General features: G+C 37.7%; 1 protein-coding gene across 2 annotated transcripts in view; it reads left to right on the top strand.

Moving 5' to 3' along the window:
- Positions 1 to 12,254, top strand: part of Tox (thymocyte selection associated high mobility group box) — a 319,367-nt gene that overhangs the window by 293,605 nt on the left and 13,508 nt on the right. For both annotated transcript variants that reach the window (XM_045144132.1, XM_004653334.3), the window contains exon 6: positions 2,578 to 2,658. In XM_045144132.1, coding sequence (XP_045000067.1) covers positions 2,578 to 2,658 — 81 coding nt within the window. The remainder of the gene's footprint in view (positions 1 to 2,577; positions 2,659 to 12,254) is intronic.

Raw genomic sequence — 12,254 nt, 5'->3', positions numbered from 1 at the left:
GAAAACAGGGAGCTCTAAGCCCTAGTCAGGTATTCTATAACAACATTGATCCTGGAGTAATACAAAGGCCACATATTCAGCCTGAAATGCTCGAAGTTAGCCACCTTTATCCATGGTTCTTAAACAACAAATTTTAGGAACTTTAACACTGTTCAGTGTTAACTGTTAGGAGCCCAATTAAAGGTAGCCTCACCCTTATACTGTTGCTGTATCAATAGAAACCAAATGAGGGAAAAATAAGTAGGGCTAGTATCATCCCTCTTATCATATGTTGCTACTTGAACAATGAAATTTGGGGCAATGCTGTGGACCAAAGTAGGTCATGTTTATAACTGGGGTCTACAAGAACCCTAGTTACCTGATGGGGTCACTTGGAATAGGCTATTCACAAAAAGCACGATGCAATTATATAGGATACACTAATGTGTATTAGCATCAAGATATGTTTATTAAATATTTTTTCCAAGTCCTCAATAAGATATTTATCTGCTTGAAGAAAAGCCCTCTCAACGCCATCTGAAGGTATTAAAAATAAATGTAAACCATGTCAGCTTAAGGTCATTAACTACAAATTATGTTTAGAGGAAGCCATAAGTCTATCCCCCAGAAGAAAAATGATGAAAATGAGAAAAGCTCTGCTCTAAACCTGGACAATACAAGCACCTGGTGAGCATGTACCACACTGCCCAGGGCTTCACACCACCACTCCAGCACAGACTTACTGGAAATTTCTAAACAAGAATCTGAACTGGAATTCAGACAATCAGTTCAATAATCTATAACCTCCCTGAAAATGCAGAATATTCTCAATATTTAATCATAATATGTATTAACTTTTTATTGAGAGCAATAAAATTCTAAATAGAATGTTTAAGTTTCTGTAGCCTCCCATTTAATAAAGATGCCAGATGATCAATTGATAATATTATTGTGGTTATTGATCCTGTATTTTAGTTGACTATTATTTTAGCAAAAATGCAAAACCCCAGGCTGAAAACCTCCCTAAAGGCGAATAAATAATCAGCACATTCAGAGGATCCCATTATAATTCTGTTGACAAGGTCAGTCATTTGTTTACCTTAAATAAAATTCTCTACTGTAATTAAAATATTCATGAGCAAATAATATTTCTCACATCTTGAATAGCACAGTTGGGTCCTAGCCTTATCAAGCCATGACCACTGGAAAGCAGAGACTGCCCTCTACTGCCACCTGGCAAACACTTGGTCTTTAGACATAATTCCTCTTTAAAGGCATGCCTAATTCTATGCCACTTTGCAATATTAACCTGTGTCTAGTTTGGAGCTCAGCATTACAAACTATTATCCAAGCCATTGTTCTTTGCTGTAAAAATAAAAGATGAATAAACTTGACAATAGTCCCATCATGGGAATACACTTTCATTCCATGGTGAATGATGAAATGATTCTGTTCTTTTGGGCTGATTTGAACAGATTGCTAAATGTGTAGACAATATTTTGGAGGACACACTGAATGGCAGAAGGTAACCCAGTGTTCCCAAGTTCATCTTTCACATTCACTGCCTTCCCTCTCTGTTTAACTCAGCCATATGACCTTTCCTTCAATTTCAGATTATTTTACTTTTATTTCCAGGATGATTTCCACTCAAAAGTGAAATGTTTCTATGAAATGCAGTTCTTTTTAGAACACTTTTAAAAATATTTATTTATTTATGTGAGAGAGAGACAGGAAGAGACAGATAGATAGAGAATGAGTGGGTGCACCAAGTCCTCCAGCCACTGCAAACAAACTCCAGATGCATGTACCTCCTTGTACATCTAGCTTACATGGGTCCTGAGGAATTAAACCTAGGTCCTTAGGTTTCACAGGCAAGTGCCTTAACTGCTAAGCCATCTCTCCAGACCCCAAGTTTAGAACACTTTTACATGCATCAAATCATACATGCAAAGAACTGTACCATACCATGTCTTCATTGGGGAGGGCCTGAGCAGCACCATCATGAGCTATGGCATGGTTGTGGCCCTTAGCCACTGTGGATTCCCATCCCAGCTCCAAATGAGCCCTTGGATGCCATCCTGCTTCCTGAATCTTTGAAAACAGATTTCAAAACTAAAATCTTAAGATTTGGATAAACTTTTACCCTTAATCACCTGTCCTTTGATTTTCACATAGAACATTTTTAAATCCCAGATTTATTTTGTATTCAGCAAGGGCCATGCATTATAACATGGCTGCACTATAGAATAATCTACCATTATAAAAACCAAGCCTCTTATTTCCTCAAGTGTGGTTTCCTAGCCCTCGTCAATAGTGCCTTTCTAAGCCATTTACTTCCACTCAAAGTAACCCAGAGGAATTTCTTCACATGAATTATGTAAAATGTAAAATTTCTACTATTGTTAATCTTTTTCATATTGAGTCTATTGTCATTTTTCTTTCAAATCTGTATTAGAAGGAAAACACAATCTTCAGAGAGATATGTGTTATTATATTATATAGTTATATGTGTGTGTGTGATTATCATTCTGTATTGTACTTCTCAGAAAACAAAAGCAGATGCACTTTCTAATTTAAGATGCTTCAATGTTGTCACAGGTCTATAAAAAGAAAACCGAGGCTGCAAAGAAGGAATACCTGAAGCAACTAGCAGCATACAGAGCCAGCCTCGTATCCAAGGTAACGTGCAATTGTGTGATATTGTGACGGACTGTGGCCATCTTATGCTGACTTTGATAGTCATTGAAAAGCATAAAAGATCACGTTAACATTTCTGCACAATTTCTTTGTTAGAAAGAAAGTGCATCCAAAACAAAGCCACATGTGATGGAAATATTTGTTCATCACTAGAAGTCCATAGCAGCACCCTGCTGGCCATCTGTAAAATTCTATCACCTGTGGATTATTGGTTGTGTGGTGCAGACATAGTAACTTCTCCCTCAGAAGCCAACCTCTGTCCCTCTAGACAGACCCAACTCTTCCCTCTGAACCATGGTCTTTACAGAGGAAAGGCCACCTGCTTTAAGTTCTAAGTATTTTGTGGTTCAGAATATCTCATACATTAGTCCTTGTTAATATAAATACTGAAGAGTTGACTCTGCTTTGTTTCATGTTATTAAAAACACATTCCCAGGCTGGAGATATTGCTTAGTGGTTAAGGCTCTTGCCTTCAAAGATTAAGGATTCATGTTTGACTATCCAGGTCCCACGTAAGCCAGACACACAAAGACATAAGCCTGTAATGTTGCACATGCACACAAGTGGGTGCACGTGACTGGAGTTCAATTGCAGTGACTGGAGGCCCTGACATGCCAATATTCTCTCTCTCTCTCTCTCTCTCTCTCTCTCTCGCACACACACACACACACACACACACACACACACACACACAAAGTAACACATTCCCCTTTATATAATTGCCAGGGCAGTTGACCACACAGCAACACAGCTGTGTCTGAAAGGACATAATATTGCACCATCCCAAGTCAAGATTGATGCCCTTTGTTCACCAAGACCACAGACTTTCTAGACTTCATTACTCTTACCCATGAAAAATGCTTTCTGTTTTCATCCACGAATAACCACCCCCATTCTAAAAATGATAAAATAATTAAATAACTTAGATTTTCACTAAAGTAAATATGCACTGAACATATTAAAAGAAGAAAAAAAGACAAAATACAAATGGATAAAATATCTCAGTACACTGTTATAAACCCAAACTCATGCTTTACTTCCAAAGAATGACTTTAAAGAAAAACTTCTTATATATGTTCTAGCCTTAAATATTTACAAGTTGTTTGTATTATCTCATTCAAGATCTGCACTTTCTAATTTTTCAACTCCATTTGAAGCTAGTTGTATTTTCAGCTGACACTATCTCATACTTCAATATGTGTATAGAATCCATACAATGTTCTTTAAAAAAAAAAAAAAAGCAAAGCACCACATATAATATCCATCCAGCCATCAATTGCATTGATATTTTAACAAATTTATATGCCAAAATTACAAGACTTAACAACAAATTATGTCATCCAAGGTAAGTTTCCTTTTGAGCATTTTTCAATGGGGTCTTAGTTGGAGCACTTTTATATATGAGAAAATCAATATGGAAGAGTTTCACTCCTGACACAAAGCACTCTAGCTAATGACAAGCAGATTGCCAGCATGCTGCAACACTAAGTCTCACTTCCAAAACAAGTGTCCTCAGATTGGCTCTTTGCTACAACTTTCTCTCAGTATTCACTCAGAGCTGCAACCCTCAGTATATGGCAATTTGTATAAATGCTCTAAATTGCCATTTCTACATTTAAAAAACTAAGCACTTTTTTTACAGCTTACTCTGACATTTTTCTTCTCTCTGGAAGTAGAAATTTTGCTGGAGCTGTTGAATCTCTATTTATGAACAACTCCCTATTATGTGTATACAACTTGTATGAAAGTCACTTTCATTCTCTTCGGGTTAGAAAAATGACCCTCTTATGATATATGTGAGCATATGTTTGCTGGATAACCTTCTCATAACTACAGAAAGTTGATCAGCCTACCTCTCAGAGCACACAATCCCTTTCTTTTCAATTTTAATTATGACTAAGCAGAGAATCACCATTCATTTTCTATGTTATAAATTTTTACAACATTATAAATTACTGCCCTATTTGGAAAGACTTAAATCAACAAACTTATAATTCCAAAGACCTACCATGTGTTGACCAGGCTCCACTCTTTTTTGTTATTGTTCACTCACTCATGTATTTATTGGCAACTTTTTCTGAGCATGTGCATCTTGCCTGTGCCAGGCACAGAGGATGCCAGACAACAGGAAAAGTCATCCCCTAAACATTACGAACTTTCTTTTGTCAAGAGAGCGCCCTAGTAAAAACAAAAAGTACTAAATGATCAAAGTTTGGATAATGTAATGCCACACAACAAAAAACAGCTAGGCTAGTTTGTAGTGGCTTCTTGGAAGACATGACATTATGGTTGGGGTGGGATTCAAGGACTGGTATTTGCTGAATGAGAAAGCCCAAGGAAAGAAGCAGTCAGCAACAACAATGTAACAACTGCAAAGGCCTGGGATAGCAAAGTGGGGGCTGTGAGTTAAATGAGGTCACCATGGCCAGAACTAAATGACTGTAGGAAGGGTGGGTTGATATAAGGCTCGGGAGCTGGGCACAAGCCCAATCACGGAGGCTACACGGGACAGCAAAAGGAGGTGCGGTGTCTTCCCAGGTAGAAGGCAGTTATTTAATGGCTTAAGGAACTAAGACTTGAAAGCTCACTTTAAGTGTAAAAATTCCAGGTATCCATACACTTTATTCTGCAAAACAGGCTTAATTGCCAGCATTCCACTGAAGAGGAAAAGAACAAGCTGGTAACTGGTGATCTTGGCTGGCACTGCCGACGTGGCCTCTGGCCTTTTGTTTGAGTGCCACCCCTTGCCCTGGCCTCTGTCTCTCTGCTGGGCTCTACTGCTCATGGGCTTAAACCACACCACTCACCTGCGTCCTGCAAGTCCTCACTGTCCCAAAGTCAGGACATAGCTTTGGAAATCTCTCTTCAAAGGCCACTTTTGTCCATGAAAACTATGAGCCACAGTACCATGTCCATTCTCCTGAATTCTTACCAGCAACTTTGATTTACTTCCCCCAAAATAAATGTTTTGCAAACTATCTTCCATGCAATGTATTCATTATTTCAAATAAGGCATTACATTCTGAAGCCAATAGATCTTGTTCACTTGTAGCCACATGGTAGTTTTCTCACTGCCTCCCTTCCAAGCCACTCTGCACTCAGCCCAGGGCTTCGAGTCACTGTTCCATGGCAGGCCCACGGCAAGGTGCTGAAAGACAAAGAGGAGTAAGCACGTCCAAGTGGAATGTTCCATGATAATTCAGAGATTTGAAACTATCCTCTAAAATTAGCAGCTTCTTGAAGAGCATACTCTAAAATGGAAACAGCCAGTGACCATAGCTATTTCTATGAACAGCCATAGGGTTCCTTCCCTTTCACTTGTGACTTCTGTCATTTATTTGTATGTTACTCCATCATTACCATGGCTCCAGGCCTAAGTAAAATTAAAATTGTGCCCCAAATTCAGTGCTAATAAATGAATATTCTCATCTCTGTACAACAAAATGATAGCAATACCATCTTGCTATTGAGTGCCCATGCCCTGTGTTAGGCATCACCTACAGATCCCTGCTAATTATAACTGTCTGAGCTCCACTCCCAAACCAAGTTGAAATGTCATGTCTTCCATGACAAGAAGGTGGTGCAACATGGAGGTCCAAGCTTCTCCTAGAGCTTCTAGCCTTGTCTCTAACATTAATGATTATTAAGGAGTTTTATCTTTAGAAACCATACCTTTTTGGTTCGCTAAAATTCCATGGTAAACCTTACTGATTGACAGCTAAGAGTGCATCTGCCTTGGCTTAATTCAGGCTGAGGTCTGGAAGATTGCCCATCCTTAGCACCAGACCACAAACACCAGAGGACTCGGGGCCTACAAAATGTTGGGATTCCCTGCACTGAACCACAATGCTCCAGTTGAGTACCTTACCTAGTCATATGGGGAAATGAAAAGACTGCCCAGAACCAAGCCTCTTCCTACTACTCAAGCATTCGGGAATTGCAAGAGCACTGAGAATTGCAAACATAGGGCTGGGAAGACCCCAGAATAACATTCAATTTTAGGCACTGTCATTATAAAAAAATTAAGAGGAAAGCCTAAACATTGTTGGAAGGTCAAAGGTAGTATCAGAAGTAGAGAAGATTTGTGTTTATTAAATTTGAAACACAAAGATTTGGGGAGACCCATGGCCTACAGGCAGACTCTGGGGATTGCTTGTACTATATTTGGTCTGTATATAAAGCAAGAAACCAGACATCATTTCTAATGAGAGGCATTGAATCTGATGAGAAGACACTGAAATCTTAATTGTGGGACTAAATTCTTTTCCTATAAAAGTTTAAAAGCAGAAGCAAAGGTTATACTAGAAGTAGAGAAAGCCTCCAAGATACCTTCTCCCTGTGTTTCCATATGGAATCAAAGGAATCAACACATTACAGGAACACACCAAAGATTACTGGAGACTTAGGATCAACATCCAGCTTTCTGACTCCCTATCCACATGTCTTCAGCAGTTACTTGGATGTTTTAAGTCTCAGCTTCCTCAAGTGTTAAAGAGAAAAAAAATAATAGGATCTTTATCATAAGAACTCCAGGAAAAACAAAAAATAATATCTATGTAAACTTCATGACTCACTTAAGGACTTTATACTAAATAAAGTTAGTCTATCATATAAAGACCAAGCCTTATTCAATTCCACTTACATGAAGAATGTAACACAATCAAGTTAATAGATTAAAAAAGTGACATAGTAGTTTCCAGGTATGGGCAGAAGGGGAAAGTGAAGACTGATAACCAACAGGTACATTGTAATTGCAGTTTACAATAATTCTTGCCAACTTAAAAATTTGTCTGAAGGGTAGATCTCATATGAAGAATTCTTATTACAATAAAATGAAATTTTCAAACTGTAAAATCAAACTGCATGGGTTGTGGTGTTGCACATAGGAAATTCTTAATACATGTAATTATTAATTATATTTTAATATTATTGGTAAATATGAAAAGGACTAGGAAAAACATGTGTGTTGCTGAAAATTTAGCTGGTTCATAGTTTGAATTTAGTTGCAAGACTACCTTGATATAAAGATACTTCAAAGTGACATTAAAAATCAAAATTTTTGGTACATATTTAAATTTTTATCATTATAAAGATAACAATCTAAATGTAACAAAATATACATATGTGTCTACAGGTTTCTTTTTTAAACTTTTTTTAAAAAATTTTTTTTATTATATATGGAGAGAGAAAAGCAGAAAGACAATAGGAACATCAGGGCCTCCAGCTGCTGCAAATGAACTCCAGATGCATGTGTCACCTTGTGCATCTGGCTTACATGGGTCCTGGGAATGTAACCTGGATTCTTTGGCTTTGCAGGAAAATGCCTTAACTGCTAAGCTATCTCTCCAGTCCTATACAGGTTTTTTAATTGAAGTAGTTAGTCTGTTTGAACCCTACAAAGGCTAAGCGTACTATTAGGAAGCAGATCTCTCTGCCTTAGTCAGTTTATGCACTATCGAAGGTCAAATTGAGTTAGTTGATTAAATAAGGCTTAAGAAAATGTAGTTTCTCCATAGACTAAGAACTTCCTATACACAAGTCTAAATAATTATATTGAAAATAATGTATAATTTTAAAGCAATAGATCTAGCTTTATTTTACCACATAGACTAGTTTCATATTCCAAAGTGAGGGTGAAATTCAAAGTAGTGCCTTTGGGAGACTACTCACTTTTTTATTGTTTCTTGGGTTCAAAATAGTTTTCAAACTTCTTTTAAAACTTCATTCTTTTCTCCAAACATTACCTAGGTAGAATCTGAAACTTTGAGTTTTACTCACTTTTAACTATTTCCAAATTCAAAGTCAAAAAACAAAAGTGTTATCTCAGGAAATATCAAATAATATGCCATATGCTCTAAAGCCCACTAGGGAAGTTCCCAAATATCCCCCAGAAAACATCAGTATTGAAACAAAGAAGTGGCTTCACAAAACCCAACAGGGAGGGCTGGGAAGATGGCTCAGTATTTTAAGACACTTGCTTGCAAAGCCTGCTGTCCTAGGTTCAATTCCCCAGTATGCACAAAGTAGTGCATGCATCTGTAATTTTTTTTGTCCAAGCCTTCAGCCACATCCATTCATGTTCATTCATTCCCTCTCTCTCTCTGCCTCCCTCCCTCCCTCCTTCCCACTCCTTGCCAACGGATAATAAATGAATAAATAAATAAACCTTTTATTTTAAAAGAGCCAACTGGGAAGGCAAGTTTTGGATGTCTATATTCTGATAAAATTCTGACATCACAGATGAGATTTTGTTGCTACCTTAAGGACTAGCTCATCAACTAGGGAATCAAAGCTTAGAAAAGACATTGCAACCACTTTTTTTTTAATATATAGGACAAGACAATATCTGTTTAACTTAAGGACGTCCTCTGTTCCCATGATCAATATTAAAGAGGCACAATGCTCCGTTTGAAATAAAGGAGAATGAATTAGAAACAAAAATACTTCTTGCACAATGAGATAAACATACAGAATTCATGCCATAGAGAACTATTGAGACAAACAGGGAGTCTGAATTTCAAATGGGATGGATCATTTTATGACTGTTAACATAAAATTTGCAGCTCTGTAAGCTGAGATCTTGATTTAAAGATAATAAAATCTCATGCTTCAGGGTATAAGTTAATCACCTGCAAGGACCAAGGAGGATTTTCCTTCTAGAAGCAACAGTGCACAATTGAGTAGGTGCATAAATTCCATTTAATTTTCAGCACATCAGGTATTGGTCAGTGCTGAAAACAAGAATCAAATTAGATGGACTATTAATTTGATTTGGTCCAGCAGCTCCTATAGTGTTGCTTCCGCTGGGTTTTATGTCTTATGTTTATACTTTCCTATTTTAAATAACAATTACTTTGTCAGTCTTTCATTTTTATAGCACACATCATCCCAGAATGGAGACATTTATACACTAAACAGCATTATCTTCATTATACAAAGTAAATGAAAGTGAAATTATCTTGGATGGTCATCAACTTGGTTAATAAGAATTCTCTTTAGGCTTTTGGATTTGTGCTCTGTCACATTTTGCACATATGAAAGGAAATCTCTACTAATAAGACCCAATAGGTCTTTGTCGATAGCACTCTTTCCTTTTGCCTATAAAATGTCATCCGGATCCTGTCTTCCAAACAAAAAGAACAAAGAGTGTACCTAGAAACTAATGGGAAAAATACCATGGGACATGACTCAGTGAGTGAATACTTGCCTAGCATGTGCAAGACCCTGGGTTCAATCCCCAGCACTGGAAAAATAATTGAGTATATAAAAAAGGTCTCTCCTAATTTTTAGTTTACACTGATAAGATGACATTTGTTAGATGACTGTAGCAGACAGCTTCAGGTTCACTGAGATGAACTTTCAGACCAGAAACAGTTATGGAGGAAGGGATTTACTGAAGCTTACAGAGCAAGGGGAAGTTCCATAATGGCAGAAGAAGCTGGCCTGCCTTCGTGGGTCCAAGCAGACAAAGAAAGAAGTACAAGCCAAAAGCCACACAGCACAGCACACTTCAGGAACCCCTGCTAGGCACATTTTGCATATCTTTAGATTGAAACCTGAAACCCACCACCACACCTTAAGATCCACTCAGTGACATTGCCTTCAGCCAGGTGGCTGCAGATATAAAATACAAACAAATAAAAACTGAATATATTGAGGGCCATCTATTCAAACCACCACAATGACCAACACAAGTCTCACAAAATAAAAATGGCTAATGGGTTTGAGAGTGCAAAAAAATTAAATTATTCAGAATGTTACAAATTAGCTGTAGTTTTTAACTGGCAGCTATAGGTATCTTCATATGCAGCATATCTGATTTGCAAAATTGTTGTCTTCCTTTTGTAGTTTAATTAAAAGAATGATGAAATTTACAGTTCTTTGTTATTTAAAAGTGAACCTATTTTATCTATCTGCCAAACTAATCAAATAGCCCTATAATTAAAAGATGGCCTATTGTATTGATCCAATTAACACTTAGAAGTGAAGCTAGAAATTAGCTGCCTCATCTAAATGATTAACCTTTACATAAAGATTCAAATTCCCCAAGCCTGGGTATGATATCTCAAGCTGCCTACTGGGGCCCTCCACCCAAAAGTCATGGGGCAGAAGAGCTCTTTGTCTGGCCCAAGCCCAGAACAAAGGGCTGTAATTTCTCCTTCAGACAGAGTGAAGTCCATGCTCAGAGTAGAAAAGTCAGCACAGAGGAGTGATCTAATATATTCAGTGGTGCTTCTCAGTCCTCACATCCTTCCTCACTCCTTGGGCAGCCAAGGGCATGTCTAAGGAAGAGATCTCAGCAAGGACAATAGAGCCTACCTGGAGCATGGACAAGAGCAGTCATTCAGACATCTAGTCATTCACTCATTCCACCATGTGTGCTTGACAGCATGCTCTCCACATGGGCTGCAGAGAGTCAGGGACCTCCCATTGAAAAGACCTCGTCCTTCATTCCAGGCATCTTTGTAAAGAAAATATAGTGAGAAAACTCATATCAAAGCGCCTGCTGTGGACAGAGAAGGGCTCAGAATGATATTTAGTCTGTGAAAATCAGCCATTTAGAAAGGAACAAACATTTAGAAGGAAAAAAAATTACTCGTGAAACTTCAATCTTCTATATTAAAAATGACATTTTAAGCATTGTCATAATCATTGTTTTCAGAAATTTACTTAATCTGAGAATCAAGCAGTCCTTGTGTGTAAAAGGTCCTGTTATTTCAAATAGTTTAGGAGGTCTGGTCTTTGTAGTCTTCATTATGGAGAAGATAAATACCACATAGCTGGATGGAGAAAATATTTTGTGTTTAATTATCCATGGGTAAAGGAGCCTTTACAAGGTTGACAATAAGGTATCTCAAATTAAGTTGCCATTTACTTCTATAAGTCCTGTGTCTCTATCTGTACATATATTCTACATGTATATGCACATATATATGTATAAATATGTATGTATTACATTAGAACACATGCTATTTTTCTAACAATAGAGTGCAGAAGATTTGATTCTTTTTTTATCTTAAACACAATATTTTTATTTCTGTAGCCAACAATCACTTCATTGCCTAGTAAGAAGGTATATGGAATATATAGAAATAAGAAATGAAAATATCTTGAGGGAGAAGAAAGAGTGTAAAAGCCACAAAGTAGAGAAATGTATCCTGAAGCATTGCTTTATACACACACACACACACACAGGTGCATTCATGACCTTATCATGAATAATGATAATCCCATTGAGGAGGGCCCTTCGTGGAATAGAGGTGGGGAGAAGAGACAAAAATCTAACCAGAGGGTACTATGACCAATATTCAGTATGTTGAAACAAAGATAAAAGAAAGAAAGAGGGCTGGAAAGATGGCTTAGCGGTTAAGCACTTGCCTGTGAAGCCTAAGGACCCCGGTTCGAGGCTCGGTTCCCCAGGTCCCACGTTAGCCAGATGCACAAGGGGGCGCACACGTCTGGAGTTCGTTTGCAGTGGCTGGAAGCCCTGGCGCACCCATTCTCTCTCTCTCCCTCTATCTGTCTTTCTCTCTATGTCTGTGGCTCTCAAATAAATTAAAAAAAAAAAAAAAGAAAGA

This window comes from Jaculus jaculus, chromosome 2 (genome assembly GCF_020740685.1).
Source record: "Jaculus jaculus isolate mJacJac1 chromosome 2, mJacJac1.mat.Y.cur, whole genome shotgun sequence".
NCBI classification, from domain to species: Eukaryota; Metazoa; Chordata; class Mammalia; order Rodentia; family Dipodidae; genus Jaculus; species Jaculus jaculus.
The sequence above is the reverse complement of the archived record's forward strand: the minus strand, read 5'-3'. Positions and strand labels throughout refer to the sequence as shown.